Source organism: Capsicum annuum, chromosome 2 (genome assembly GCF_002878395.1).
Source record: "Capsicum annuum cultivar UCD-10X-F1 chromosome 2, UCD10Xv1.1, whole genome shotgun sequence".
In the NCBI taxonomy this organism is placed as follows: domain Eukaryota; kingdom Viridiplantae; phylum Streptophyta; class Magnoliopsida; order Solanales; family Solanaceae; genus Capsicum; species Capsicum annuum.
In genome coordinates this window covers 22442910-22470334 of record NC_061112.1, presented here as the reverse complement: position 1 = coordinate 22470334, position 27425 = coordinate 22442910, and the positions used below count along the sequence as shown (strand labels likewise).

Below are 27425 nucleotides of genomic sequence, written 5' to 3'. Positions count from 1 at the left end.
TCTACCGTTACAATGAATGTTACTAATGTTATAGGTAGAATGCAATTATGTAGAAATAAAATATAACATGAAAAAGCAGTTCCGAAGAAATGCTGTTATAACGAACGGTTGCTCTAACGAGGTTTGACTGGTTGGATTGAAGTTCTAAGTAAAGGAAAAAACTTTCTCTGAAAACTTAAGAACTTTCATTGTGAGTGGAGATGGAGTTCTCCTGATGCTCGAAAGATGGTAAAGCATTAGTTTGATCTAACTTGGAAAGTCGCTTTAAGATATTGTTTAATATGAAAAGATTCATGCATAGTGATAGTGCATATCTTGAAATCTCGGGTATGCCATTTTGCATTTTCTTCGTTATGTTATATTTTCACTCTGGATGATCTTGTGGATTATTGTCATGCTCCTCCTGGTTCCATTTATTGCGACAATTCACACGTATTCCCCCAAATCATTGGCTTTTTAGAAGACCAAAAGATTCGTGCACTTGTCCCACTTCTCCATCTCCTGCAAAGTTTGCCTGGACCTTTGAAGTTTGCTGTAGGACTTGATAAGATCGAGTTTATCGGAGTTCGTCTGACACAGTTCATCTGCTTTTGACCCACTTGTATCAGCAATCTGTCTCAATTTTGCATTCTATGATCTCAAACGACCTGTTCTGGGAACAACAGTTAGAAAGAACAGGGAGTCTCACTCTAGCAAACAATTTTCTATTTTCTATTCTGAATATGGTCCAAATGTTATAAGCTTATTGGTTAGGTGTGATTAGTATATATTAGAGCCGAAATAGATCCCTTCGTATAGTTATCTGATAGCAGTCCTATATATAAAATTAATTATTAACAAAAGCATCAGACGAGAATTTTTGTGATTCTGGCCTTCTAATTTGTGTTATAAACTATATGATTGAATTTTTCCATGAGCAGGAAGAATCATATATCAGTCTCCAGTTGGGTGCTCTCTCTTTCCCTCCCTCTACCATGTTAGCAGAATCGTCATGATAAATATGTGTTTGAGGAACTTTACATACATTATTTGGATGCACTTGTAAACTTGCTTTGGATATGACGTCTAGGTATAGCCAGATTAAAATCTGGGGCTTAATGAATTCTTACTAATAAGTTATATCCTTAATCGTATTCTTTACTGCAGGGTGATAAAGGCTGTCCTGAATTTCAATGGACTTCAAATGGTGTCCAACCTTTCGCTTGCAGGGGAAGAGACAATGCTAGAGGTGGATGGTACAGTTCCCACACAACCTGTTTTGGAACATATTGGAATATCTGCATGGCCTGGTAAGCCATTGCCTTTTTTTCTCGAAGAATGATTGCATGTCTGATGCTTTGAATACTATAACTACGCTAAAATCATCAACGAAAGTTTATTTCTTTTGAAATATGCAACAAAAAGATGCTTCTGAATTTATTGACTAACTCTGCTTTGAAATGGAAAGTTGAAAATTGCATGTATAAAGAAGGAATTTCTGAAAACAATTTGTTTGCAGATTTTGGAAAACTTAGTTTTCGAGTTTAGGAAGTGACAAGTGGCAGCAATGCCGAGAGGATGTGAATCTTGCATTTCTTCAAAATTCTATAAGAAGCTCTAAATTTTACCATATTAAACATGTGAGAAATAATGGAGAAAAATATTATTGAATTGTGTATCTACATAGTTACAATGATCCCTATTTGTATATGCTACACAACAATCCTTTTCCAGGTAGGATACTATATTCAAATCCCATTCCTATTCTAACACTCTCCCTTAAGATGATGCATACAAGTCACAAATCGAGCTTGTTATAGATATAATTTATACGAGGACTAGTGAGAGACTTGGTGAGAATATCTGCAAGCTGATCGATTGACTTCACACAATTTTGTAGCAATATCTCTGGAGTGTATCTTGACAATGTGATAGTCCATCTCAATGTGCTAGGCCCTCTCATGAAATATCAGATTTGATGCGATGTGAAGGGCCACTTGGTTATCACACATAAGTTCCATCTAACTGATTTCTTCAAAGTTTAGCTCTCTGAGCAACTGTGTAATCCAAACTATCTCTCAAGTTGCCACAATCATTGCTCGATATATGCTTCTGCACTAGATCGAGCAACTACACCATATTTCTTATACTCCCAAGACGCTAAATTGTGTTTGACTAGAACGCAATATCTAGATGTAGAGCATCTATCCGAAGGTAATCCTGCTCCATCATTGTGTGTATATGCAACAATCTGCTCATGCCGTTGATGCTCAAAGAGTAGTCCTTTACCTTGAGTTGACTTTATATATCGAATAATGCAGATTGCATCTCAATAACTTATACAAGGAGAATCTATAAATTAAAATGACTTTCGCAAGTAGAATCTATAAATGAAAATGACTTTCACAAGTATCTATAAATGAACGTAAGACACCCACATGTAAAAAAAATGTCAGGTGTAAACACTGTGAGATAATTCAACTTACCAACCAACAACCTATATCTTCCAAGATCACTAACTGCAACCCCCCATACCCGAATTGGCAGTAGTTCAACATTCAGGTACTCAATAGGATTGTCAATGAGTCATCCTATCATTTCCTGTCTTCTTAATAATGTCTAAGGCATACTTGTGTTTCGAAATAACAATACCTGTTTTGGATTGAGCAACCTTAATACCTAGAAAGTGCTTCAGTCTGCTTAGGTCGTTAGGCCCCGTTTGACCATAAAAATCATAATTTTTTTTAGAGGGAGTTGGATTTGTGTTTAGCCATGAATATAAATTGGAGTTTTTGAAATTTGTGAGAGAAGTAGGAGTGAAAAAAGTGAAAACAAGTTTTATTTGTTTTTCACTTCTCCAAATACAATTTGGAATTCTTATGGCCAAACACTACTATTTTCACAAAAGTGAAATAATTTTTCGAAAAAAGTGAAAAAATTCTCATGGCCAAACAACTACTTAGTTTGGAACTGCCGAAAGAGCTATTGCTTTAGATTAGTGATACCACCCTGTTCATTGCTGGTAATAACGATATCATCAACATAATCCACTAAAAAATTACACAGAGTTGGACCAGAATATTGATAAACACAGAGTGATCAACTTCTTTATGGGTCATGCTAAAATCCTGAATTAGTGTGCTGACCTTCCCATACCAGGATTAAGGTGATTGTTTCAACCATAAAATGGCCGTCGCAATCGACACGACAGGCTACTCTCCCTTTGAACAACAAAACTAGGTGGTTGCTCCTTATAAACTTCCTTCTTAAGGTCAGGAGAAAACATTCTTAATGTCCAACTTTTAAAGAGACCAATAGTGGACCATAACTAGTGATAGAAAAAGACAGACATGTGCAATTTTTGCCACGAGAGAGAGTATCACTGTAATCAGGCCCAAATATCTGAGTATATACCCCTAAGCAACAAGGCGAGCCTTAAGTCGATTGACAAGACCATCTTAACCAACATTGGCTACATAAACCCAATGACAACCAACAATAGATTTACCTGGAGGTAGAGAAACAAACTCCCAAGTACAACTCGCATGTAAAGTAAGACATCTCGTCAATCATAGCTTTTTGCTATCCTGGATGAGAAAATGCTTTGCATGTAGACTTATGGATGGAAACAAAGGACAAAGATGATACAAAGGCATAATGAGTTGAAGACAAACGATGATACAAAGGCGTAATGGATTGATGACAAACGAAGATAACTTAAAAGAGTCTAATGAGAGTTAGTATTACGAGTGAATCATATACCTTTTCGAAGTGCAGTCGGTTAATTAGGAGGAGACAAGTCTGCAGTAGGCGTCGGGTCTGGTGTAGGAGATGAATCATCTGCGCCTGATATTGAACGCTAAGTTGCTTAGACTCTTCAAAAATGTCTACGGTTGCGTGTCGGATCCTCCAAAAATAGTGTATTTCTGAAGGATCCGGCACGGGTGCGGCAATATTTTTGGAGAGTCTGAGCAACTTAGATTGAACGTGTATGACGATTATAAGTCCTCAGGGTGCAGGATACCTACCTCTTGTTTTTGTTCAGAAAAGCTGCATTTTTAAAACAAGAAGCGACCACGTCGTTGCTACCTCTCTTCACGCTTCAGGGATAGAAGCGACCCCTTCATTCACTTTGCATTGTCCGACCCTCGCCTCGCTTCGCTTCATTGCTTAAACCGATCTTTTCACGACATTGGCTTTAAGCTGTTAGAGAGCACATTATTATTTACTTAATTTTGTCTTCAAGACTTCCAACACGTCCATTCACATGTGAGTCCGATTTTTTTTGCATAGACCAATCATGTGAATATTCTTTTTTGGTAATAGGTGGCGGTGAGGCTGGAAAGAAGGACCTTTGCGTACTCTAATAACATATTGAATTGTGTAACCATCCCATCTAAAAGCTTAATTGAGTTGCTAAGATGCTTTATTCTTCCACCTTCTTTTTCATCCAGGAAGGTTGACATTAACCAACTATGCTCTCTACTTCGAGTCTGGAATGGGCTTATATGATAAAGCAGTGAGATATGATCTAGCATCCGACTTGAAACAGATCATTAAGCCTGAGCTTACTGGACCTTTAGGTGCTCGCCTTTTTGACAAAGCTGTTATGTACAAGTCCTCATCTATGTAAGCTTAATGTTTGCAGTTGAAGCTATATACTTTAACTCACCAGGGACTTATAACTTTAAGTTAATACAGGGTGGATCCTGTATATTTTGAATTTCCGGAATTTAAAGGAAGTTCAAGACGTGACTATTGGTTGGATATCTGTCTCGAGATCTTCCACGTTCACAATTTTGCTCGGAAGTATAATCTCAAAGAGGGTCAGCAGTCCGAAGCACTTGCTAGGGCTGTTCTTGGAATCTACAGATACAGGGCAGTAAGAGAGGCTTTTAAGGTATCTTGTTCCAGTTACAAAACCCTACTGTGTTTTAACTTGGCAGAAAGTCTTCCTAGAGGAGATGCGATCTTGGAAACTTTATCAAGCCGCTTGAAACTCATGAAATCTTCCGGCAATCGACGAGGATTATTGAGTTCTCCTAGTACAAGGAGACAGGTGATACACCCAGTATCACGGGTGTCACTATGTAGACTTGGAATTATCTCATGCAAGGAGGTCGACTTAATTGGAGAAGCAACAACTTTAGTAGGAGATGTCTTTGTTGGTGAGGTAAATCCTCTGGAAAATGCTGTCAAGCAGTCAATAAAGAACATTGGAAGAGCTGAAGCTGCACAGGCAACAGTTGACCAAGTCAAAGTTGAAGGAATTGATACTAATTTAGCTGTAATGCAGGTATAAATGAACCCTTTGCCTTTGATTTTCTTATTTTTTTATTTTGCTTAATGTATCATTCCTGTGATTCTGGAGATTTCTGCTGCTTGTTCTCTTTTATAGCTGATCCCTGCTAAGTACACTTCTGCATAAAGGAAAACTATCTTATATAGTGAATACTTCAGTTCATCCTATAGTTAAAAGCAGTGTAAAGTTGAAAAACTGCAGTCTATTTTTCTAGGGAATTAAGAAGGTAGCCTGATTGTTGTTCACTGTTTGTATGTCTTCTGAACATCTTTGATTTTAGAGTAGTTAGCAGCTCCACTTATTTGTGGCTCCCTTTGGTTGTTTTTTCTTATTAGTGTTAAACTAGATTTAGCGTACGTGCACGTGTGTACATGTTAAAAATAAAAAGACGTATATTATTTTTAAGGGAAAATGGTCTGATATATACCCAAACTTTGATGAAATTTGTTGTAACACGCATGAACTTTGTGAGTGTCCTATGACCCTCTAGACTATTTATTAGCGTATTATGACCCTCCTAGACTAGTTATTAGCGTTTTTTACTGACATTTATTTGCACTAAACTTTTTTATTTATTTATTAATAATTTTTATCTATTTATTAACTTATAAACGTCATTAAAATATACTAATAAATAGTTTGGTGGGGGGTTCATAGTACCCCCGCAAAGTTTAGGCCTGTTGCAACAAATTTCATCGAAGTTTGGGTATATTTTGGACCCTTTTCCCTATTTTTAAATGTAAAAAAGTCAACTAACATGTTACAAAGAAATTTCATGATTTTAGGCTATTACGTTGAAAATTTTTTAGCAATATATAAAATTTAGTTGATTTTAAAATTAGAAATAATTAAATAACTATTTTATGTATCTAGTGTAAAATTTAATTTTAAAAACGCAAGTTGGCCCGAACACCACAATCATTAAAAAAAAACAAAAAAAGGAGCTTCATGACTTTAAACTATTTTGCTTTGAAAACTATTTTGCCAGGAAACTAAACCCTAGTGTCCATGGAGAATAGAAATTTCGATAGTAGCCAATGATTTTTTAGGCTTTTTAATAGGGATATTAAATTAATAAATGCCATAGATATTCTCCAACTAATTTCTCCTTTTAACCCAGGACAATTACTCTACATTAGATGTACTAATCAAAGAATGAGTTCTCCACTTATTTTGTTCTTGCTTTTCCTTTTTTATCATACAACATTTTTTGTGTTTTTTTTTTATAACCGCGGTGTCATGGCCAGCTTGCCCTCACTAATTCCACGGGATACCAGGTAACTCTGTCCACAAAGCTAGAACATACGACAATTTTGCTATGAGTTTTTCACGTATTCCTCCTTTTTTCCTTTTTTATGGTGAACAATATAAATTCAATTTCAAAAAGAAAAATGGTGCACAATATAAATTTATTTGGTTTTGAAGTCCTAAATATTTGGATATTAATTGAATGCATAATTTTAACAATAAGGAAAGTAATAAATTACAATTCTATCCAGTGTGAAATTTATTCTTAAGGGTAAAAGAGGCGAACAATTTGTTTTGCGTGTCTCATTATTAAATAAATTTTCTTAAAAATTGAGTTCCTGTAAAAATGATTAATATCAATCGTATATTTCTAAAGCCTTAAAATTGAGTGTTATTACATTGATTTAGCAGTTGCATGCAAAATAATTTGATATCATGTGAAACTTGTAGAGATGAAGAATTTAGTATAGTCACTTCCTTCATACAAAATTCTAAAAAATTGATGCCTAAAAAAAAAAGGAAAGACCAGCCAAAAGGAAATTCTAATAAGACTTAAAAAAGCTTGAACTCCTTTCCATGTCCTTTGTAAACTCTTTTCAACATTAGTTCTAATTGCACTTTTTTTTTTTTCTCTAATTGCACTCTTAACATCTGATTGCTAAACAAATTAAACCGCGCACAAACAAATATAAGAAATATGTGAAAGTTGATAAAATTGGCAATAAATAATTAATGAAATTACGTACGTTGAAAGATAGATAAGAAATTACTTAATAACCAATGTATAGTTATACATAATATTGATCTGTATGATACATACCCAATAACAAAGGAAAAAAGAAGAATAATACCATAGCTTGGGAGGGTATTTTGATTCTTTTACATACTGCATAACCTACTTTTATAGATTAAACAATAAATTAATAATATATAATGAATTTGGTTAGAGCTGCACAATGATAACTCTTTCACCTCCTCTTCTTTCTCAGTACACCCTTGTTCATCTCCTTTGAGTCCAATAAAAGAAGCATAACGATGTTCACATGGATTGTGTCGTTAATAACGACCTTAATCAGACAACTACAATCGATATCGAAAACGTGGAATTAAACAACAAAATTAAAATATAGTTGAGAAATAAGAGATGAGAAGTGAAGAAAGTAACGCTCAGTTGAACAATAATTAAACTAAGGGAGAAAGAAAACTCAATCAAATGCACGAGAAACCAAATTGAATTGACAATATGATAATTCGATGATCAATCAAGCGAAGAAGATAACACAAGCAATTTGGAAATCCACCCTAATCACTCGATCTAAACTAACAATTGGAATTGAACCCAATATCTTAACCTAGAGTAACTAAATATCAAGTCTATTCAAGACAATTTAATCATCCAAAATCTAAGTAATGAAAATTGCTAAAACAACTATTTATAATCCTTGTCTTTTCACAAATAGCCTATTACAAAAATAGTCTAAAAGTGACTATTTTAGAAATAACCCACAAGGGCCTTCTCCATTTCCCAAATGTAATCTTGATTGCTCATGGCTTTGTGTATTTGTTGCTCCATGGCTTTGTGTATTTGTTGCTCCATGGCTTCCTCTGTGCTCCAAGCGATCATCCATATGTAGAAGCCCCTTCTAATGTGTCCCATGCTAACCATGCTCGTATCATCGTCCCCTTCTTTAAAATGATTCGTCCTCGAATCTGAACCTTGCAAAAACATGAGAATGACAAACAACAAACATATCCTCCTAGTATGAGGGTTAGCACATGGGTTATCAATCACACCAACTTGCCAAGGAAGCATACATTTAAAATACAACCAACTACTCTTCGTGTTGAATAAGATCCATTCATCATATAAGCTACAAAGGAATTGGTTACAAGCAACATCATGAGACAAGGAAACCACAAAGTTCTTAATGGCATCAAGAATCCCAAGAGATGATATCACATGATTTAGGAGCCATAAGACACAATTGTTTTATCGCCTCACAGTAATACCTCACCAGATAGGGGGCAATTATCGATAAGGGTTCATTTGGGTCAAAGAAGTAAAAGACCCACATATCTCTGCCTCCATACAAAACAAATTTCATACCATCATCCATACCATCATCGATATCATCATAAGCAAAGAGGTAGTAGAGAAAGGTGTTAAGCTCACTATTCTCATCTAGGGCATGCCAAAACATAAGGAGATCAGTAGATAATAAGGGTCATTTTAAGCACAAAACAACCCATTCTGTTAAGCAACTTCCCATGGAAAGGAAGCGCACCAACAAAGCCATGCTACTAAAATGGTTGAGGAATCTATTAGGAGTCAAATCACTCTATATCAAATAATATTCCCAATTAGTTGGAGTCCCTCCTATCATAGTATCAAGCATGCTTCCAAGATTCCCATTTGAAAAAAAGGGCAATCAACCATAAGGGTTCATTTGTGTCAAAGAAGTAAAAAACCCACATATCTCTTCCTCCATACAAAACAAATTCCATACCATCATTGGTATCATCATAAACAAAAAGGTAGTAGAGAAAAGTGTTACACTATTCTCATGTAGGGCGTGCCAAAAGATAAGGACACCGGTAGATAAGAACGAGACATTTTTTGAGAATTAAGAAGAGACATTTTAAGCACAAAACAACCCTCTCTATTGAGAAAGGAACTGCACCAACGAACCCAAGTTACTAGAATGGTCAAGGAATCTATTAGGAGTCAAATCAGTACATATCAAATAATACTCCTATTGAGTTGGAGTCCCTCCTAGCATAGTATGAAGCATACTTCCAAGAGTCCCATTTGAAACTTCAACTTGTCCAACCTTATGAAGGTGACACGGAGCTTTCAATATCCATGGACTATCATAGAAACAAATAAGCAAACTTAGCACCCACTAGTTGTGGTCCATACAACTTAAGCACAAGTATGTCAACCAAGGATGCAAGAACATGGGCAACTCCCAACATAGCATAGGCAATGATACATTTGCCTTGGGGGTTCACAAGTATGAGACCACATTTGAGAAAAAGGTTATTGTATGCAAACAAATAGTAAGGAAGGGTATTACTTAAATGAACTTCATCTAAGGTGTGCTATAGAATCACCCTTTTATCCACAAGCATTAAGGCCTTGATCAATTAAAGGTTACTCAAGAATGAAGGGGTCATCGGAGAACATACAACCTCTCTTCTTTTGACCACTAACCCCTCTAATAGAGGTACTATCATCTTTCAAGAAGAGAGTTCTATCTTCGGAAAATGTGTCATCATGCCATAGTGGATTCTCAATCACTTGGTAGCCTTCAAGAGGGGCTACACTTCTATCATGCCATGACACACCACTATGCATTTCACCTTCATTAGTCATGTCAACCTCAAACAAGAATTATCCTTGAAACACATTCCACTTCAAAATCCTCATAAAAAGAACAAGAAATGGGATCACATTCAAGGATTCATTATTTCGATGTAATGACTTTACATGATTATCTGCATGACCAACTATATCAATGCTAACACTAAATTGAGGTTCCTTAAGTTCATCACAAAACTCCTCATTTAGTAGGTCATTATCACACACGAGCTGATTAACACCAATATCAATTGATAATGAACTATCATTCAAAGCACATGTAGCAACACTAGGTGGATGCAAATTGATCTTACTAGAAGAATCAATTCGGTCATCAATAGGGCCAACTAGTGTATCCACATCTCAACATGCACATTATCAAAACATGAAAAAGAATCAAGGCACAAGTGTCAACACTAGGGGGACACAAATTGATCTTATAAGAAGAATCAATTCGGTCGTCAATAACATCAACTAGTGTATGAACACTCGTAACAAATATATTATCACTATCTAACAAGGTGTCATCAAGATCATCATAAGGCAAAGAATTTTTAAGCTCACACATATACATGCATCACTTACACTCAATTGGCTACTAGCCACACAAGGATCTTCTACTTTTGACAAAGTGTAAGGTTTATCTGTTACCTTGTAGCTCATAGGAAGGATTGCATTCACCTTGCTTTTCAACATTGGAGAATATTTGCTCCGTTGGAAAGCTTTTCTAGCACCCCATGATTCTTCATTGCTCGAGGTGCCTCACTAGGCTTGTCTCCAAGGATACCGGCACAAGAATCTAAGACAACTAGAAAAGAAAGAAAAGTTACAAAAGTTGGTATAAGGTTTTGACAAACCCTCTCACATCATTCTTCACAACCTCTCATTTTTCCTCTCTAGAGTTGTCACATATCACACACTCACTTCTCTTGATCTTTTGTCTCTCTATTTTATTGGAGTTAGGACAAGTGCTTAGAATTTCCTAGGAAGGGTTTGGAGATCCCTTCACCTCTAACTTCCACTTTGGGTTGCTAGGAGTGGCTATCATTTCATTTATCAGATCCTCTTCAAGCATATTTCCACAAGGAATAGCTTTTTTTGCTTTCGACTACTTGGTATCAAGGTTGGAGACCATTTGAGAGATCTTTCAAGAGTTATTAGCATGGAAAAAAACAATTTGTTCATCCTTAAAGTACTAGGATTCTCAATTGGGAGTGCACTTGTAACTTTTATTTCAAGATTTTGCCTCTCCGAGTCATACACTTCTTGAAACAGTGAATTTCCTTACTTCTATGGCTCATTGATCCTCCCACCCTTCCTCCAACATCATTCCTCCAACATCATTACCATATGGAGAACTAGTCACATTGGAATGAGTAAAAGAAGTACAAGTTCTTGCACCATAAGACGTAGAGAATGTTCTTTGACTATGGTCTACATGATTCTTTGAATTGGCTCCACCCACACATCTATACCCCCTCAACTAGGATAGTAAGTAGCACAAGACAAGAAGGGTAATTCATTCCCACAACTACCCCTTCTATCACAATACTTCACAAAGAGTTCACAAGACATGTGGGAGGAAAAATCGTACCTCACATCGTCTTCATCACCACGGTGTGTAATATGAGAACATGTATACCTTTCATCTTTACTATCAAATTCATCTTAAGATACTTTTACTCCTTCATGTTCATCATAAGAGCCATAAGTTCGATGCATCTCATATTTGTCTCCGATGTGGTAATTCTCATCACCATGTCAATCATAATCTCTTGGACTATCATTGAAACACCCTAGTTTTGACCCTTAGAAAATTCTTGATTTTAAGCTCACTGGACATCATATAACTTGTGGGTACTTCTTGTATGATGTGGTTACGATTTAGGTTCCTCAACTCTTATGATGATTAGTGTGGTTTGGGTTGCATTCTGTCCAAGGCACGAGTGGACATCTTACTTGTCGTAAGCTAGGGTACGAGGGCTATAGTATTAAATTGTGTGATGTCCTATGTCTAGCCTAGAGAATTCTGCCAAGGGTACGGTTAGGGGGGTACCAATCGTATGATTGGATACGAGTTAGTCTAGGAACTCGTATGTTGGTCAGTGTTGGAGTCCAAGTTGATGCCTAGGGTACGAGTGGTGGGTACCACTTGTACGTTAGGGTATAGTTTGGGTGGAGTGGTCGTACCCTCCTGCGATCATGTTTTCAGCTTTTAAGCTGAGGGTATTCCAAACATTTCCCACCCCAAAACCCTTTTAAGTCCCCACGCCTTATAACATGTTGTGGGCCTCCTATAACATACTTTTGAAAGATCAAACACTCCAAAACTCTCTCTTGAAGATTAGGCTAGGGTTTTCTTTAAGTGTTCATCTAGAGGCTCAAGGGTCAAGTTCCTTCCGTGAATCTTTGTGAATAAGACATGTGACCCTTCCCTCATTGTTAGTTCTCAAATATAATGTGTTTTTAAACATTGATTATGATTCATAAATAGTGGTTTTGAAAACCAGTGTTGAGGGTTTTGATACATATTGTTGAGTATTGCTTACTCTCAGTTTAAATTGTGTTTATACATGTTTTTGGTGATGGTTTGCACATGTGGGTGCTTAGTAATTGTGGTTTAACAAATGGGTCATGGGTAACCCTAAACTTGATGGTTTTTACTGTAGTTTTGGTCTTGGTAATGGTTCGCCTTCAAAGTGTTTGTGAAAATGCCTAAGAGAATAAACTAGTCACATATTAATGGTATGCTGAACTAAGGCATTGGCCTAATGAATATGGATGGTTGGTAGATGGTTTTGTAAAGGCCTTGTTGGCCATGTAATGATTTAAATAGTAACTTTGGTGGTTTAATTGGCTAAAAGTGTTTGAGTTCTTAAACATTAAATTGATTTATGTCTTTACTTGACAATGGGTTCGAGTCCCTAAACTTTGAATTGAATTGGTGTCTTTGTTAGACAATGGGTTCGAGTCCCAAAGTCAAATGAATGATTGGTTGATTGATAATGGTAATATCATGTGGTACGTTTGCAAGTGGTGTTGCTATGACGATACCAATGAAGTGCCTTTGGTAAGTAATTGGCTTATAGATTATGCATCTGAAATGATGGTTTTAAATTGGGCTTTAAAACGGGATGTGTGTCCGGGCTTTGAAAGTGGAGTCCGAAGGACTAACACTGGAAACCACGCTAGCCGGTGCAGGTGCCTTTATGATCAGGTAGTTCGAGTCCCCCGAATGAATATATGAATGGGAGGTTCGAGTCCCCCATGATATATGTAGTGGTGCTTAAGTCACCTTGATTATGCTGGGAGGTTCGAGTCCCCCATACAGGCATATACGATTATGGATATTTCTGGTTTTTGCAACTACACGATCTGGGTCCTTCCAGCTAGGGGAGAGCTGGGTCCATATAGCTCGTGGGTGCCTTGTTATATGACGGTTATGCTACACAGCCCAGGTTAATGATTTCAAGTTCATGCTAATCTTGTTCCTTATCCCGGCATGATATATATGTATATGTATGTATTGCAGCGGTTATATGCATTGGTTGATTGGTTTTGAACTGTTGGCATTATATTATCCTTATCCTTGAGTTACATGTTAGTGCTCCAACCACTAACCGTCTTCGACGCTGTATCCCCACGCAATGCAGGTGTTGTCATATTCTTACATCTTCTGGTCAGTGATTGGACTCGGGAACAACTTATGTTGATTTGAAGTGGTGAGCTTCCATACTTTGGAAGGCTTCATTTCTTCCTTAAGAGTTTTCTTATGTCTTTATTGGTTTAGACTTGGACATTGGTTTTGGCTATGGTCGGGGACATGTTTTGATCGGATATTCTTGTATTTCTTTTAGAGGCTTTATATGGATAAATTGTGGACTTGGGTACATTATTGTATAGATATGGACTTTGTTATTATTCTGGTTTTGTTATGGTTGTTGGTTGGGCATTGGACGGTTAGACTTGTTTGGATTGGTCATGGTCTTGGACCTATCCCAAAGTCTTGGTGTTGTTAATCACCTTATCTTGTTATATATTTGGAATTCATCCGACTCAGGGTATATGTTTGTTGGTTGGATTGGGTAACGAGGTGATCTTTGGTCGTTGTTGGGCTTGAGATGCTCATTACGACAAGGCCCTGGTTTGGGTCGTGTCAAGTTGGTATCAGAGCCTAGGTTCATGGTCAATTGAGAGTCCACAAAGTCGTGTTGAGTAGAGTCTCTTTTGTGGGTGTTTACGCACGACACTTATAAGAGAGACTATGAGACATTTAGGAATGTTTCACTTTCTTGTTGTCTTACTTCGAGCTATGGAGTTTGAGGTCTTGGATCCTTCTGATTTCTGTTTGCTCACCTTTCCGATCATGCTTCCAAGACGATCTGATGGTCATGTAAACTCCTCTGTCCTAACTGGGGACAATGTTAATGGGACATGCTCAACCTCTGGAGTCTAGACCCGATTAAGGTTCGCTGCATTTGACTGTCTTCGTGGGTTCCACCTGTCCCTACTAACCCTACTCCTGAGGGCGCTACTCATACTCAGTCGCCTCAAGGGGAGGTTACTAATGCTGAGTTTCGTCGCTCCATTATTCTGTTGACTCAGTTGGTAGTGTCTCAGTCTGAGCGTGGTGTTCCTATTACTCCATTTTCTGAGTCCACAAGGGTTGGCTAGTTCATGAGGTTGCATCCTTCTAAGTTGCTCGAACTCGGGTGCGGGTGTCTGATACGGGTACGGATCTAAAGGTTGGATCCTTCACGGTCTCAATTTAAAGATTCGGGGAGATGGATACGGGTGCTGGGATTCGGCGAAAAATAGTTTAAATATCTAAAAGTAGAGTTATAAAACATAAATTATGAGATATTATGTGAAAAATTAAAGGACAAAATATTGTTCCAAGAAGAAAGTCCTAAAAGGAGATAAAAAGAAAAGAATAACATAAAAATTTCTATATACACGGCATTCCATTTTCTTCAATTTCATCTTAGCTTTTGTTTTGATTGCATAACTTCTTAAATCTGTCCGCACTTTCCCAATCGATTTTGGTCAAACGGATCCCACACCCATGTCGTGTCGACATGGGTGCGGTACCGAAAGTGAAGAGTCCGAGTAACTTAGGCATCCTCTTATGTTTACTGGTACAAAGGTTGAGGAGGATCCTCAAAGTTTCATTGATGAAATGGAGAAGATCTTCCGGGTTATGCATGCTTCGGAGGTTGAAGGTGTTGAGTTTGCTGCCTACCAATTGAAAGATGTGGCGTACCAACGGTACGAAGAATGGGAATAGTCGTGGGGAGAGAATGCTGGTTCTACCTTGTGGGAGGATTTCTCTAGTGCGTTTCTGGGCCGCTTCTTTCCTCAGGAGTTGAAGAAGGCAAAGGTGGAAGAGTTTGTGAATTTGAGGCAAGGTAGGATGTCTGTCAAGGAGTATGCCTTGAAATTTCATCAGCTGTCCAGGTATGCTCCTGAGTTGGTCTCTAGCATGAGGGCTAGAATGCGTAAGTTTGCTTTAGGACTGTCTCGTGAGTTGATCCTTGAGAGTAAGGCTGCTTTGTTGATCAAAGACATGGACATCTCTAGGTTGGTGGTGTACATGCAGTAAGTGGAGGAAAAGAAAAGGAAGCAGGTTGAGTTTAGTGAGAGGCAGGGGAAGAAATTTAGGCCTTCTGAGCAGAGTGGTAGAGATGGTGGTAAGTGGCCTAAGAAGAAGTAGAGGAGTTTTGGTTCTCTTCACGGCTAGTACTCCTTACTCGAAGTCATCGGGTGATCGTCGGTCTCAGCATGATGGTGGGGTCCGGGCACAGGTGCCCAATCTCAGGCTAGTGGGGATCAATCGGCTCCATCCCACCCTCCTTGTAAATTTTGTGGGCGGTCGCACCGTGGGTTCTATGAGGAAGGGAAGAACAAATGTTTTTATTGTGGTCAGATTGGTCACATGCAGTGTGACTGTCGTGTTAGAATGGCTTTTGGGGCAAACAAGGTCCCAATTGTCTCTTTATCTGCTCCTGCACCAAAGGGTGCTGCCTCTGCATCTGTTTCTGCTTCTGGTACCAACACTGGCCGGAATCGATTATATGTTCTTGGGTCTCGTCAGGATTCTGAGTCATCCCCCGATGTCGTTACTGGTATGTTGAAACTTTTCTCTCGTGATGTGTATTGTTTACTTGATCCAGGGTCCACTCTTTCTTATGTGACTCCGTTTGTGGCTGTGCATTTTGTCTTTTGTCCCGAGTGTGTTTCGGATCCTTTTTCTGTTTCTACCTCGTTTGGTGACTGTGATTGCTAAAAGAGTCTATAGGGGGTGTGTGATATCTGTTAGTGGTAGAGAAAATCTCGTGGATTTAATAGAGTTAGATATGATCGACTTTGATGTCACAATGGGGATGGATTAGTTGCATTCGTGCTATGCTTCATTAGATTGTCGGACCCGTAAGGTCATGTATAAATTCCCTAATAAGCCGGTCATTGTACGGGAAGGGTGTTCTTTAGTGCCTAAGGGGAGGTTCATCGCACATCTTAGAGCCCGAAAGTTGATTTCCAAAGGGTGTTTGTATCATTTGGTCCGGGTTAAGGATTCTAACTCGGAAGGTCCTTCTCTAGAATCTGTTCTTGTGGTAAATGAGTATCCCGAGGTTTTCCATGATTATCTTCCTGGTGTTCCTCCCGATAGGGAAATTGATTTTGGGATTGATCTTGCTCCGGACACTCGTCCTATCTTTATCCCTCCCTATAAAATGGCTCCAGCTGAGTTGAAGGAGCTTAAGAAGAAATTAAAGGATCTTTTAGATAAAGGGTTTATTTGTGTCTCCTTAGGGTGCCCCTGTCTTATTCGTGCGTAAGAAGGATGGTTCCCTTCGGATGTGTATTGATTATCGTTAGCTGAATAAGGTGACTATAAAGAATAAATATCCTCTTCCTAGGATCGATGATTTGTTTGATCGGCTTCAAGGTGCGAAGTGTTTCTTTAAGATTGATCTTAGGTCAGGTTATCGTCAGCTTAAGATTAGGGAGGTGGATATCCCTAAGACTGCTTTCAGGACCCGGTATGGTCACTATGAGTTCCTAGTTATGTCTTTTGGGTTGAACAATGCTCCGGCGGCATTTATGTATTTGATGAATAGGGTCTTTCGTCAGTTTCTGGATCTGTTCGTCATTGTCTTCATTAATGACATCTTGGTCTACTTTAAGAGTGAGGTGGATCATGTCGATCACCTTCGTGCTGTGTTGCAGACCTTGAAGGATCAACGTTTGTATGCCAAGTTCTCTAAATGTGAGTTTTGGTTAAATGCTGTGACTTTTCTTGGTCATGTTATCTCTAGTGAGAGGATCATGGTAGATCCACAAAAGGTTGCAATGGTTAAGAAGTGGCCTAGACCTGTGACTCCAACCGATATTCGGAGCTTCTTGGGTTTAGCTGGTTACTATAGGAGATTTGTGGAAAGTTTTTCAACTATAGCTGCCGCATTGACAAGTTGATCCAGAAGAAGGTGAAGTTCTTATGGTCAGATACGTGTGAGGGTAGTTTTGAGAAACTGAAGGATAAGTTGACTTCAGCTCCGGTTTTGACCTTGCCCGAAGGTAATGATGGCTTCGTAGTGTATTGTGATGCTTCTCGTGTTTGGCTTGGTTGTGTATTGATGCAGCATGGTAGAGTGGTAACTTATGCTTCTAGGTAATTGAAAGTTCATGAGAAGAACTACCTTACCCATGATTTGGAGTTGTTAGTTGTGGTATTTGCATTGAAGATTTGGCGTCACTATCTCTATGGGGTTCATGTTGATATCTTTTCTGTCCATAAAAGCCTCCAGTATGTGTTTACTCAGAAATAGTGGAATCTCAAGCAAAGGAGGTGGCTTGAGTTGTTGAAGGACTACGATATGAGTCTTCATTACCATCTAGGTAAAGCTAACGTGTTGCTGATGCTCTTAGCAGGTTATCCATGGAGAGTCTAGCTCATGTGGATAGGATAAGCGGGAATTGGTGAAGGACATTCATCGTTTGGCTAGCCTTATCGATTTAGCAATCCATACCAGGTAGATTTAGGAGTGACTGGCAGTGAATGCCCCCGGTAGCAAAGGTGCGAAGCAGACTCGGCTTAACTTCACTTGTGTTCGGTTTCCCCTGGAAATGATGGAATAAGCTTTTCTTCCTCTTAGCGACTATGAGCTCATAGGGAGCTGGAGTTCGCCTCAGGGACTCTAAGAATGGTGGTCAGTTCGTGCATCCGGTATCACAATCATCTTTTGTTGTTGAGATGAAAAGAAAATGTTGGATCCTGATTTAATGAAGATTAAGAGGAATGTCGGTCAACAAAAGGTTGTTGACTTTGTGATAGGTGGTGATGGTATCTTGAGGTACCAAGGTAGGTTATGTACTCCCGATATCGATGGATTGAGGGAAAGGATTTTGGCCGAAGCACATGTATCTCATTATGCTATTCATCTTGGTTCTACGAAGATGTATCATGACCTTAAGGAGTTCTATTGGTGGCATAATTTGAAGCGGGATATGACTAAGTGTATGGTGTGTCAACAAGTGAAGGTTGAGCACACGAGACTCGGGGGTTTGCATCAAGAGATTGAGTTGCTCAAATGGAAGTGAGAGGTAATTAATATGGATTTTGTTACCGGTTTTTCTCGGTCTCGAAATCAATGTGATTCGATTTGGGTCATTGTGGATAGGATGACCAAATCCGCTCACTTCTTACCTATGAGGACTAGTTACTCAGCGAAGGATTATGCTAAGTTGTATCTTGCGGAGATCGTGAAGTTGCATGGTGCTCCTGTTTCTATCATTTTGGATCGCGGTACTTCTTTCTCATCGCATTTTTGGAAGTTGTTTCAGAAAGGCTCGGGAACTAAGATGTGCCTTAGTACCGCTTTCCACCTGCAGTTGGATGGACAAGCGGAGAGGACCATTCAAACATTGGAAGATATGCTTCGTGCGTCTGTGATTGACTATGGTGGTAGTTGGGTTGACCACTTGTCTCTTATAGAGTTTGCTTACAATAATAATCACTCTAGCATTGGTATGACTCCTTTTGAGGCATTGTATTGTAGGTGTCGTTCTCCGATTGTGTGGTATGAGGTTGGTGAGGGTAAGTTGTTTGACCCTGATTTGGTTCACCAAGCCTTGGAGAAGGTGAAGGTGATTCGTAATAAGTTGAAAGCCGCTGAAAGTCACCAAAAGTCCTATGCGAATGGGAGACGTAGGGAGTTAGAGTTCAAAGTTGGCGATAGGGTGATCTTGAAGGTATTTCCCATGAAGGGAGTGACACGGTTTGGTAAGAAGGGGAAGCTTAGTCCCCGGTATGTTGGTCCGTACTTGGTTTTGAAGAGGGTTGGCAATGTTGCTTATGAGTTAGAGTTGCCTCCTAGTTTGAGCTCCATTCACCCGGTTTTCCATGTCTCTATGTTGAGAAAATGTGTGGGTGATCCTTCATCGGTTGTTCCTTTGGAGGGGTTGGGTATCTTGGATTCCTTATCTTATGAAGTAGTCCCAGTTGAGATCTTGGATTGTCAAGTCCGTCGGTTGCGGACAAAAGATGTGGCTTGGGTAAAGGTTCTTTGGAGGAACCATAGGGTTGAGGAAGCTACTTTGGGAAGTGAAAGAGGACATGAAGTCAAGTATCCGCATTTGTTCTTTTTTCCGGAAATTCGTGCTTGAGGTATGTGTTGTTCTTAATATCCTTGTTTTATGTCTTTGTTTTCTAACTTGGTTAAAGGTTAGTTTGATGTGTAATAATGTGTTAACTCGTGCTTGTGCTTGCCTTTACCCGTCATTCGAGGACGAATGATCCAAGTGGGGGAGAATTGAAACTGACCCTTGGAAAATTCTTGATTTTGAGCTCACTGACATCATACGACTTGTGGGTACTTGTCGTATGATGTGGGTACGGTTTAGGGTCCTCAACTTGTATGATGATCAGTGTGGTTTGTATTGCATTTTGTCCAAGGTACGGGTGGACATCTTACTTGTCGTAAGCTAGGGTACGAGGGGTATAGTACTAAATCGTATGATTTCCTATGTCTAGCCTAGAGAATTCTGCCTAGGTTACGGTTGGGGGGGGGGGGGTACTAATCGTATGATTGGGTACGAGTTGGTCTAGGAACTTGTATGTTGGACAGTGTTGGAGTCCAAGTTGATGCCTAAGGTACGAGTGGTGGGTACCACTTATATGTTGGGGTACGGTTTGGTGGTGTGGTCGTACCCTTCTGCGATTGATTATGTTTCAAACATTTTCCACCCTAAAACCCTTAAGGGGTTGTTTGGTAGAGTGTATTGGAAAGTTAATGCATGCATTAGTTTAATGTGTATTAGTAGTACCTTGTTTGGTATATCTTTTTTTACCCTATGTATAAATAATGCTTGCATTAGTTTAACGCGCTATTGTGTATTAAGGTGTGCATTACTAATACCTCAAAATCCATGACATTAGTAATGCACTGGATCTAATGCATGCATCAACATGCGTGAAGACACTATTATCCCTTAAAAAGTTTTTCGCATCCTTTCCAACATATATATTGAGGGTATTACGTAAAAAAATTTTTTTTTTTAGAAATTATGTAGTTCATGTTATTTTTATTTAATATATCGAACCAAACACTGCATTTGAAAAATACAAGCATAACTAACGCAAGCATAGCTAACACAAGCATTGCTAATACAAGCATTATTAATATACCATATTTTGCATTATTCTTATACCTCTTCGGAAGTAGTGGTATGGACTGCATACATTTTACCCTTCCTAGACCCCACTTGATGGGAATACACTGGGTTTGTTGTTGTTGTTGTTGTTGTATTTTGCATTAGTCTTATACAATCTACAAACGACCCCTAAGTCCCCACGTCTTATAACATGTTATGGCCTTTCATAACACTTTTTTTGAAAGATCAAACACTCCAAAAACACTCTCTAAACTCTCTCTTGAAGATTGGGCTAGGGTTTTCTTCAAGTGTTCATCTAGAGGCTCTAGGGTCGAGTTTCTTCCGCGAATCTTTGTGAATAAGGCATGTGACTCTACCCTTATTGTTAGTTCTCAAATATCATGTGTTTTAAACATTGATTATGCTTCATAAATTGTAGTTTTGAAAACCAATGTTGAGGGTTTTGATGCATATTGTTGAGTATTGTTTGCTCTTGGTTTAAATTGTGTTTTATACATGTTTTTGGTGATGGTTTGCACATGTGGGTGCTTAGTAATTGTGGTTTAACAAATGGGTCATGGGTAACCCTAAACTTGATGGTTTTTACTTTGGTTTTGGTCTTGGTAATTGTATGCCTTCAAAGTGTTTGCGAAAATGCCTAGGAGAATAAATTAGTCATAGTGGTGTTTTGAACTAACGCATTGGCCTAATGAATATGGATGGTTGGTAAATGGTTTTGTAAAGGCCTTGTTGGCCATGTAATGATTTAAATGGTAACCTTGGTGGTTTAATTGGCTAAAAGGGTTTGAGTCTCTAAACATTAAATTGATTTATGTCTTTACTAGACAATGGGTTCAAGTCTCTAAACTTTGAATTGAATGGGTGTCTTTGTTAGACAATGGGTTTGAGTCCCAAAGTCAAATGAATGATTGGTTGATTGATAATGGTAATGGCATGTGGTACGCTTGCAAATGGTATTGGTATGACGATACCAACAAAGTGCCTTTGATACGTAATTGGCTTAAAGATTGTGCATGTGAAATCATGTTTTTAAATTGGGCTTTAAAGCAGGATGTATAGCAGGGCTATGATAGTGGAGTCCGAAGGACTAACACTGGAAACAGCGCTAGCCAGTGTGGGTGTCTTTATGACCGAGTGGTTCGAGTTCCCTGAATGAATATATGTATGGGAGGTTCGAGTCCCCCATGATACATGTATTGGTGCTTAAGTTACCTTGATTATGTCGGGAGGTTCGAGTCCCCCATATAGGCATATGAGGTCATGAATATTTTCTGGTTCGTGCGGCTACACGCGCTGGGGCCCTTCCAGCTAGGGAAGAACTGGGCCTATATAGCCCTTGGGTGCGTTATATGACGGTTATGCTACACAACCCAGGTTAATGATTTCAAATTTCATGTTAATCTTGTTTCCTATCCCGATATGGTATATATGTATATGTTTGTATTGCATTGGTTATATGCATAGGTTGATTGCTTTTGAACTGTTGACATTATATTATCCTTATCCTTGAGTTACATGCTAGCGCTCCAACCGCTAACCGTCTTCGACATTGTATCCCCACGCGATGTAGGTGTTGGTCTTATTCTTACACCTCCTACTCAGTGATTGGACTCGGGAACAACTTGTGCTGACTTTAAGTGGTGAGCTTCCATACTTTGGAAGGCTCCATTTCTTGCTTTGAATCTTCTTATGTCTTTATTGGTTTAGACTTGGACATTGGTTTTGGCTATGGTTAGGGGCATGTCCCGACCGGATATTCTTGGATTTCTTTTAGAGGTTTTGTATGGATAAACTGTGGACTTGGGTACGTTATGGAATAAATATGGACTTGGTTATTATTTTGGTTTTGTTATGGTTGTTGATTGGGCATTGGACGGTTAGACTTGTTTGGGTTGGTCATGGTCTTGGACCTATCCCAAAGTCTTGGTGTTGTTAATCACCTTATCTTATTATATATTCGGAATTCATCCGACTTAGGGTATATGTTGGTTGGTTGGATTGGGTAACAGGGTGATCTCTGGTCCTTGGGCTTGAGATATGCCCATTATGACAAGGCCCTGGTTTGGGTCGTGCCAATCATGTCCTTCATTGAATTCACCATCATACTCATGAGCTTCATTACTTTGCTCATAATTACTCAAAGAACCCTCATATGGCTCATCATCACTATACTCATTGTTCATGTCACTATAAGAATAGTCACTAATGTCATCTCCATAACAATTCGAAGCTATGGATGACATTCTCCCTTATATTACCTTTTGTACCTACAAAACTAGCAAACAAGCTAGTAATAAAAGCCTCACGTCACTCTTTATATGAACTCTCGACTCACCTTATATGGCTTTTTTCCCAAATTGATAGTGTTACTAGCTATGCTTAATCAATTCAAGGTTATCTATCCTTGTGGAATAGATGTTTGTGACTTTGGAAAGAAGGACGACTCAAATAAAACTGACAGACTTGAATCAAAAAAATTATCAACGAAACAAAACTAGAAAAGCACAAGAAAAAAATTGGACCCAAAGAACTTGATAATATCTAGTAGGGTAATCTACAAATTGATTTGGTCTTAGAAAAAATATTTAGGAAGACATTTGGTTGAAAACTATGGAGAAATGCTCAAGAATTGAAGGAAATAGCTGAAACTGCCTTAAAAATGGAGCTGTAGGCCACTGGAGCCGTTTTTGGAGGGTCTGGCTCGCGCTGGAGCCGGTTTCAGGGCCTGGAGCCATGGCTGAGAGATGCTGGACTGCTGGAGGGGCAGAAGCCGCTGCAGAAATGGCTGGAGCCGATGCGGAAGCCGTGTAGAGAAACGGCTCACTGATGCGTCTGAAGCAGGCTGGCTGACGATTGCTGATGCATGCACAGCTGGATGGCTGGGTTGACGGAAGCGCTGACATCAGGCATGTTGATTTGGTGCAAATTCCTTTTTTTCCTTCAATTTTTCAGATATTTCTTGTACTCTTTGGCCCACAAACACCTTTACGCTATCTCCTTTTGTTTTTTTGGATCAAATAACACTTTTTAAAGAATCTTCCTTAAGAAATATAGTAGGCGTTTGGCCATAAAAACTAAAAAATTTTGAAGTTGGAGTTGTGTTTGACCATGTATTTTTGAAAGATGTGTTTTGACTTTTGAAAAGTCTTTTTTTAAATTTAATTTTATACCCCAAACTTTTTAAAACTATCAAAATTGCCCAACTAATTTATCTACTGATTATACTCATGAATGAAAAGAATTTCACATCAATGATGGAAGGGGTCCTGAGCTTAAAAATGAAAATATACCTACAAATAATGAAAATATACCGGTCTTTTAGCTTAAAAATCTTTATTTGTTGTTCAAAAATGTCTTTTACCGAGAAGAAATGTCTTTCAAAAATGTGTCCGGACTTGATTTGTTGTTCATAAAAAATGTCTTTCTTTCCGGATTTTCTTCAAAACTCATCTAAACCATTTAAGGGCCTTTTATGTAATATTAAAAAAATTAGGGTTATATGTAATAAAAAAAAAACTTGGAATTGGAGTTCAAAAAAAGTGAAACCAACAAAAAGTTGTTTTCACTTTTTTTCAAAAATTTTTTGAAATGTTTTTGGAATATCTATGGCCAAACACCATGATTCCATAAAGTGAAAATTTTTTTCGGAAAAAAGTAAAAAATATCTATGGCCAAGCGGCCTCATAAATTTCATGAAGAACACTATGAACATTTGTGAACTTCAAAAATTCATAACTTGCTCAAATTAACTTCAATTTTCGCGAAATTTGAACACGAGCTCCTTCAACACTACGAACAAATCCCAATAATTCTTATTCCTCAATTCCAAGCCAAAAATAAACTCATTTTCACCATCTTTAAGCTATAAAGAACACCATGAACTTCAAATCTTCATAACTTTTTTTGGCTTCAAATTTCACAAAATTCGAAATATGGGCTCCCTTTGCTATGAAGAACAAATCCCGATGCTTTTCAAGCTCCACTTTAGCCTCAAATAACAAACCCACTTCACCACCTTTAAGCTTTTTACCTTCAACGATGGTGAAAATTTAAAACACCTCCAAATCAACGTAAATTTCAGCTCTAGACTCAAAAAACACTAGAGAATAAGAATCTAGTGTTAAAAACTACAAATTAAACACAAGTTTTTGGATTTTTTTGATCATTTTTTTTGCATGATTTTTAGATTTACGAACCTAGGATTAAGAATTGTTGGAACAACTCTTTAGCCTAAGCTTTGACACCAAAATCCAAAATGAGACACTAATTAGACAACTAAAATCGATATCGAAAACGCGGAATTTAATAACTAAGTTGCTCGGACATGGGTGCAGATTCGAGTGTCGGATTCATCAAAATATAAATTTTAAGATTCGGGGGTGCGAATTTGATTGTGGATACTGGTGCAGCGGGGATTCGGCTAAAAAATTAAATATTATAAATGCAGAATTATAGATATTCTAAAAATCCGTTATTGAACAAAAACAAGAAAGCTTCCCAACTTAAAACATTAATTCAAAACTAACAAAACAAAAAGAAATGTCCGCTATCAAGTTACTTAAGTTAACTACTCTTCCGCATCTTCTTCAACTTCTTACAAGTCTTCAAATTCTTCGGCAAAGACCACACCTTCCAATTGAGGTTTATCTATTGATAGCTCGGTTTAACTATTAGTTGTATCGTCAACATTAAATTGATCTCCACCTAAATAAATTAAAGAGAATGGATACATTAAAAAGTTTTTATATAAACAAAGAAAAAAATTATCATTCAAAATAAATAATTAAGGAAAATAATAAAGAAAATGTAGACATACCTACATCCCAATACTTACTCGGCCCATTTATTATTTCTCTTTCTTGCGAGATAGCAACCGTAGATTATAAAATACAAACACTAAAGCTGTGACTCTTGAAGTTGCTAACTTATTTCTCTTGATGTTGTGCATTAAGGAATACGGGCTCCAATTTCTTTCACAAAAGGAGGAAAAAGCCGATTGAGTAAGCTACTTGAATGCTAATTGTTGCAAAAGTGGAGTCGAGACACCATGATTTCCCCACCAAGAAAGAGGACCTTCATACATTATAACATCAATCACATGAGGCTCACCAAAATAACCTCATCGGCTACAAAATTTTTCGTACTCCAATGAGACTTGTTTCATTTGATTAGAATCTTTAAAATACCTTTGAAAAAACTTGATTCTATTTGATGAAATTTGTATATCTTCATTAGGAGCTACTTGTTGAATCCCACTCTCTCCTTGATGCCATGATTCATGATGGTATTTGAGAACCAAAAACTGTGCCATAGATGTAAAACGGTATTGCTTTGTTCCACCTAGCCACAAGAACACTGTGAATGGAATAAAAAAAGTTTGATTGGTCGGAATGAGATCTTCCCCTTCATGCTCAAATATTATTTTCTTAACCTTCTCAATCATTGAGTCCCATATATCATAAATGAGATGTAATTTCGGACCATCTAAATTGGCATCTCTAAGCATAGCTACAATAGGTTCCGTAAATTTGAAAAAGTAGTCAATACTATCCCACTTCTCATCAGTCATTAATTTCTTAACTTTTGACTTCAATTCCCTTATCCCCTTGTAATTCTTCTATTCATCATCCATGACCATCTTCTCTAAAGAGGATTTTACTTTGCGAACACGAGTCGTCATAATAATGTATGATGCAAATCTTGTTTTACCAACTTTCAATAAACACAAATCTAAATGCTTTTGAAAAGTTGCATGTGCCATGTCATGATTCACAACAAAGCTCTTCAAATTACTCACTTAGCTAAGTAACTCTGAGACCCATTTTCAGTTAGTAAAGTGAGACGATTTATCAGATGACACATACTTTTCAAATCTAGATTCAAACAATGAACAACACAGTATACGAGGAAATTTTTCCTCCACCATAGTATCGGCAAGTTTCATATTACTTGTGTTATCTATAATAACTTGAACGACATTATTTGGACCTACTTTTTCCATTGCTTCAATAAACAAATCAACAATATATTCTCCATCCTTTGTGCACCCACTAGAATTTATTGAATTTAAAAACATTGGACCCCCACTAGATGATGCTAATATATTAATCAAAGGTCATCTTTTAGTGTCAGACCATTCATCCGAATAAATTGACAATCTGTTCTTTTTCCATGTATATTTAATTGGTTGCAACTTCCTATTAATGTGAGTATGTTCTTGATTCAAAAGAGTTGTTCTCAATCTATTATATGATGGGGGAATATAACCGGTAATGGAATTTTCGGCCAAAAACTTTGAATAATTTTTTAAGTATAGAGAATTTGCATAATTGAATGATAAACCTGATGCTTATAACATTCTAACTGCTAATCAGTCGACAATATTCCTCTCATGGATGCCGAAAGATTTTCCTATAGCTCCACTTTTTGAACTCTTTTTTTAATGTTGAAATAAATCAGTACCCTCTGAAAGAGATACATAAGCAACTTTTTTTCTTGCATCAACTTGAACTGAAGAATTTTTCTTTTCAGCTTGTTTGTGCTCCATCTTCAAAGTTCTCAATGTATCACCTTGAACTTCGCTACATATTTGAACTCCATGACTTGATAATTGATAATCTTAAGAGATGTGCTTTAACTCTATTATATGATTCAATAACTTGTTTATTGCAATAGTTACATGATCATGTTTTATTTTCATCATTATTGGGAGCAGTTGAAATTACTTTTATGTGAATCCATAATGGTTTGTCATCAAAATCTACTCCTATACTTTTTGTTGGTCTCATAGGACCTTTCCCTTTTGACTACCCGATGCAAATGGTGCCATATTATTTGATAAAGAATAATCGATATTTTTTG

The 27425-nt window shown here is 37.8% G+C and overlaps 1 protein-coding gene across 8 annotated transcripts in view; it reads left to right on the top strand.

The window, feature by feature from the left end:
- The window catches only part of LOC107857621, a 66552-nt gene that overhangs the window by 10898 nt on the left and 28229 nt on the right, over positions 1-27425 (top strand). For 5 of the 8 annotated variants that reach the window (XM_016702469.2, XM_016702468.2, XM_016702472.2 and 2 more), the window contains 4 exons: positions 1147-1289; positions 4434-4608; positions 4681-5275; positions 6529-6558. In XM_016702469.2, coding sequence (XP_016557955.1) covers positions 1147-1289; positions 4434-4608; positions 4681-5275; positions 6529-6558 — 943 coding nt within the window. Of the gene's footprint in view, positions 1-1146; positions 1290-4433; positions 4609-4680; positions 5276-6528; positions 6559-23235; positions 23925-27425 lie in introns of those variants that run through there. The other 3 variants (XM_016702470.2, XM_047406491.1, XM_016702473.2) reach the window with 2 other exon arrangements.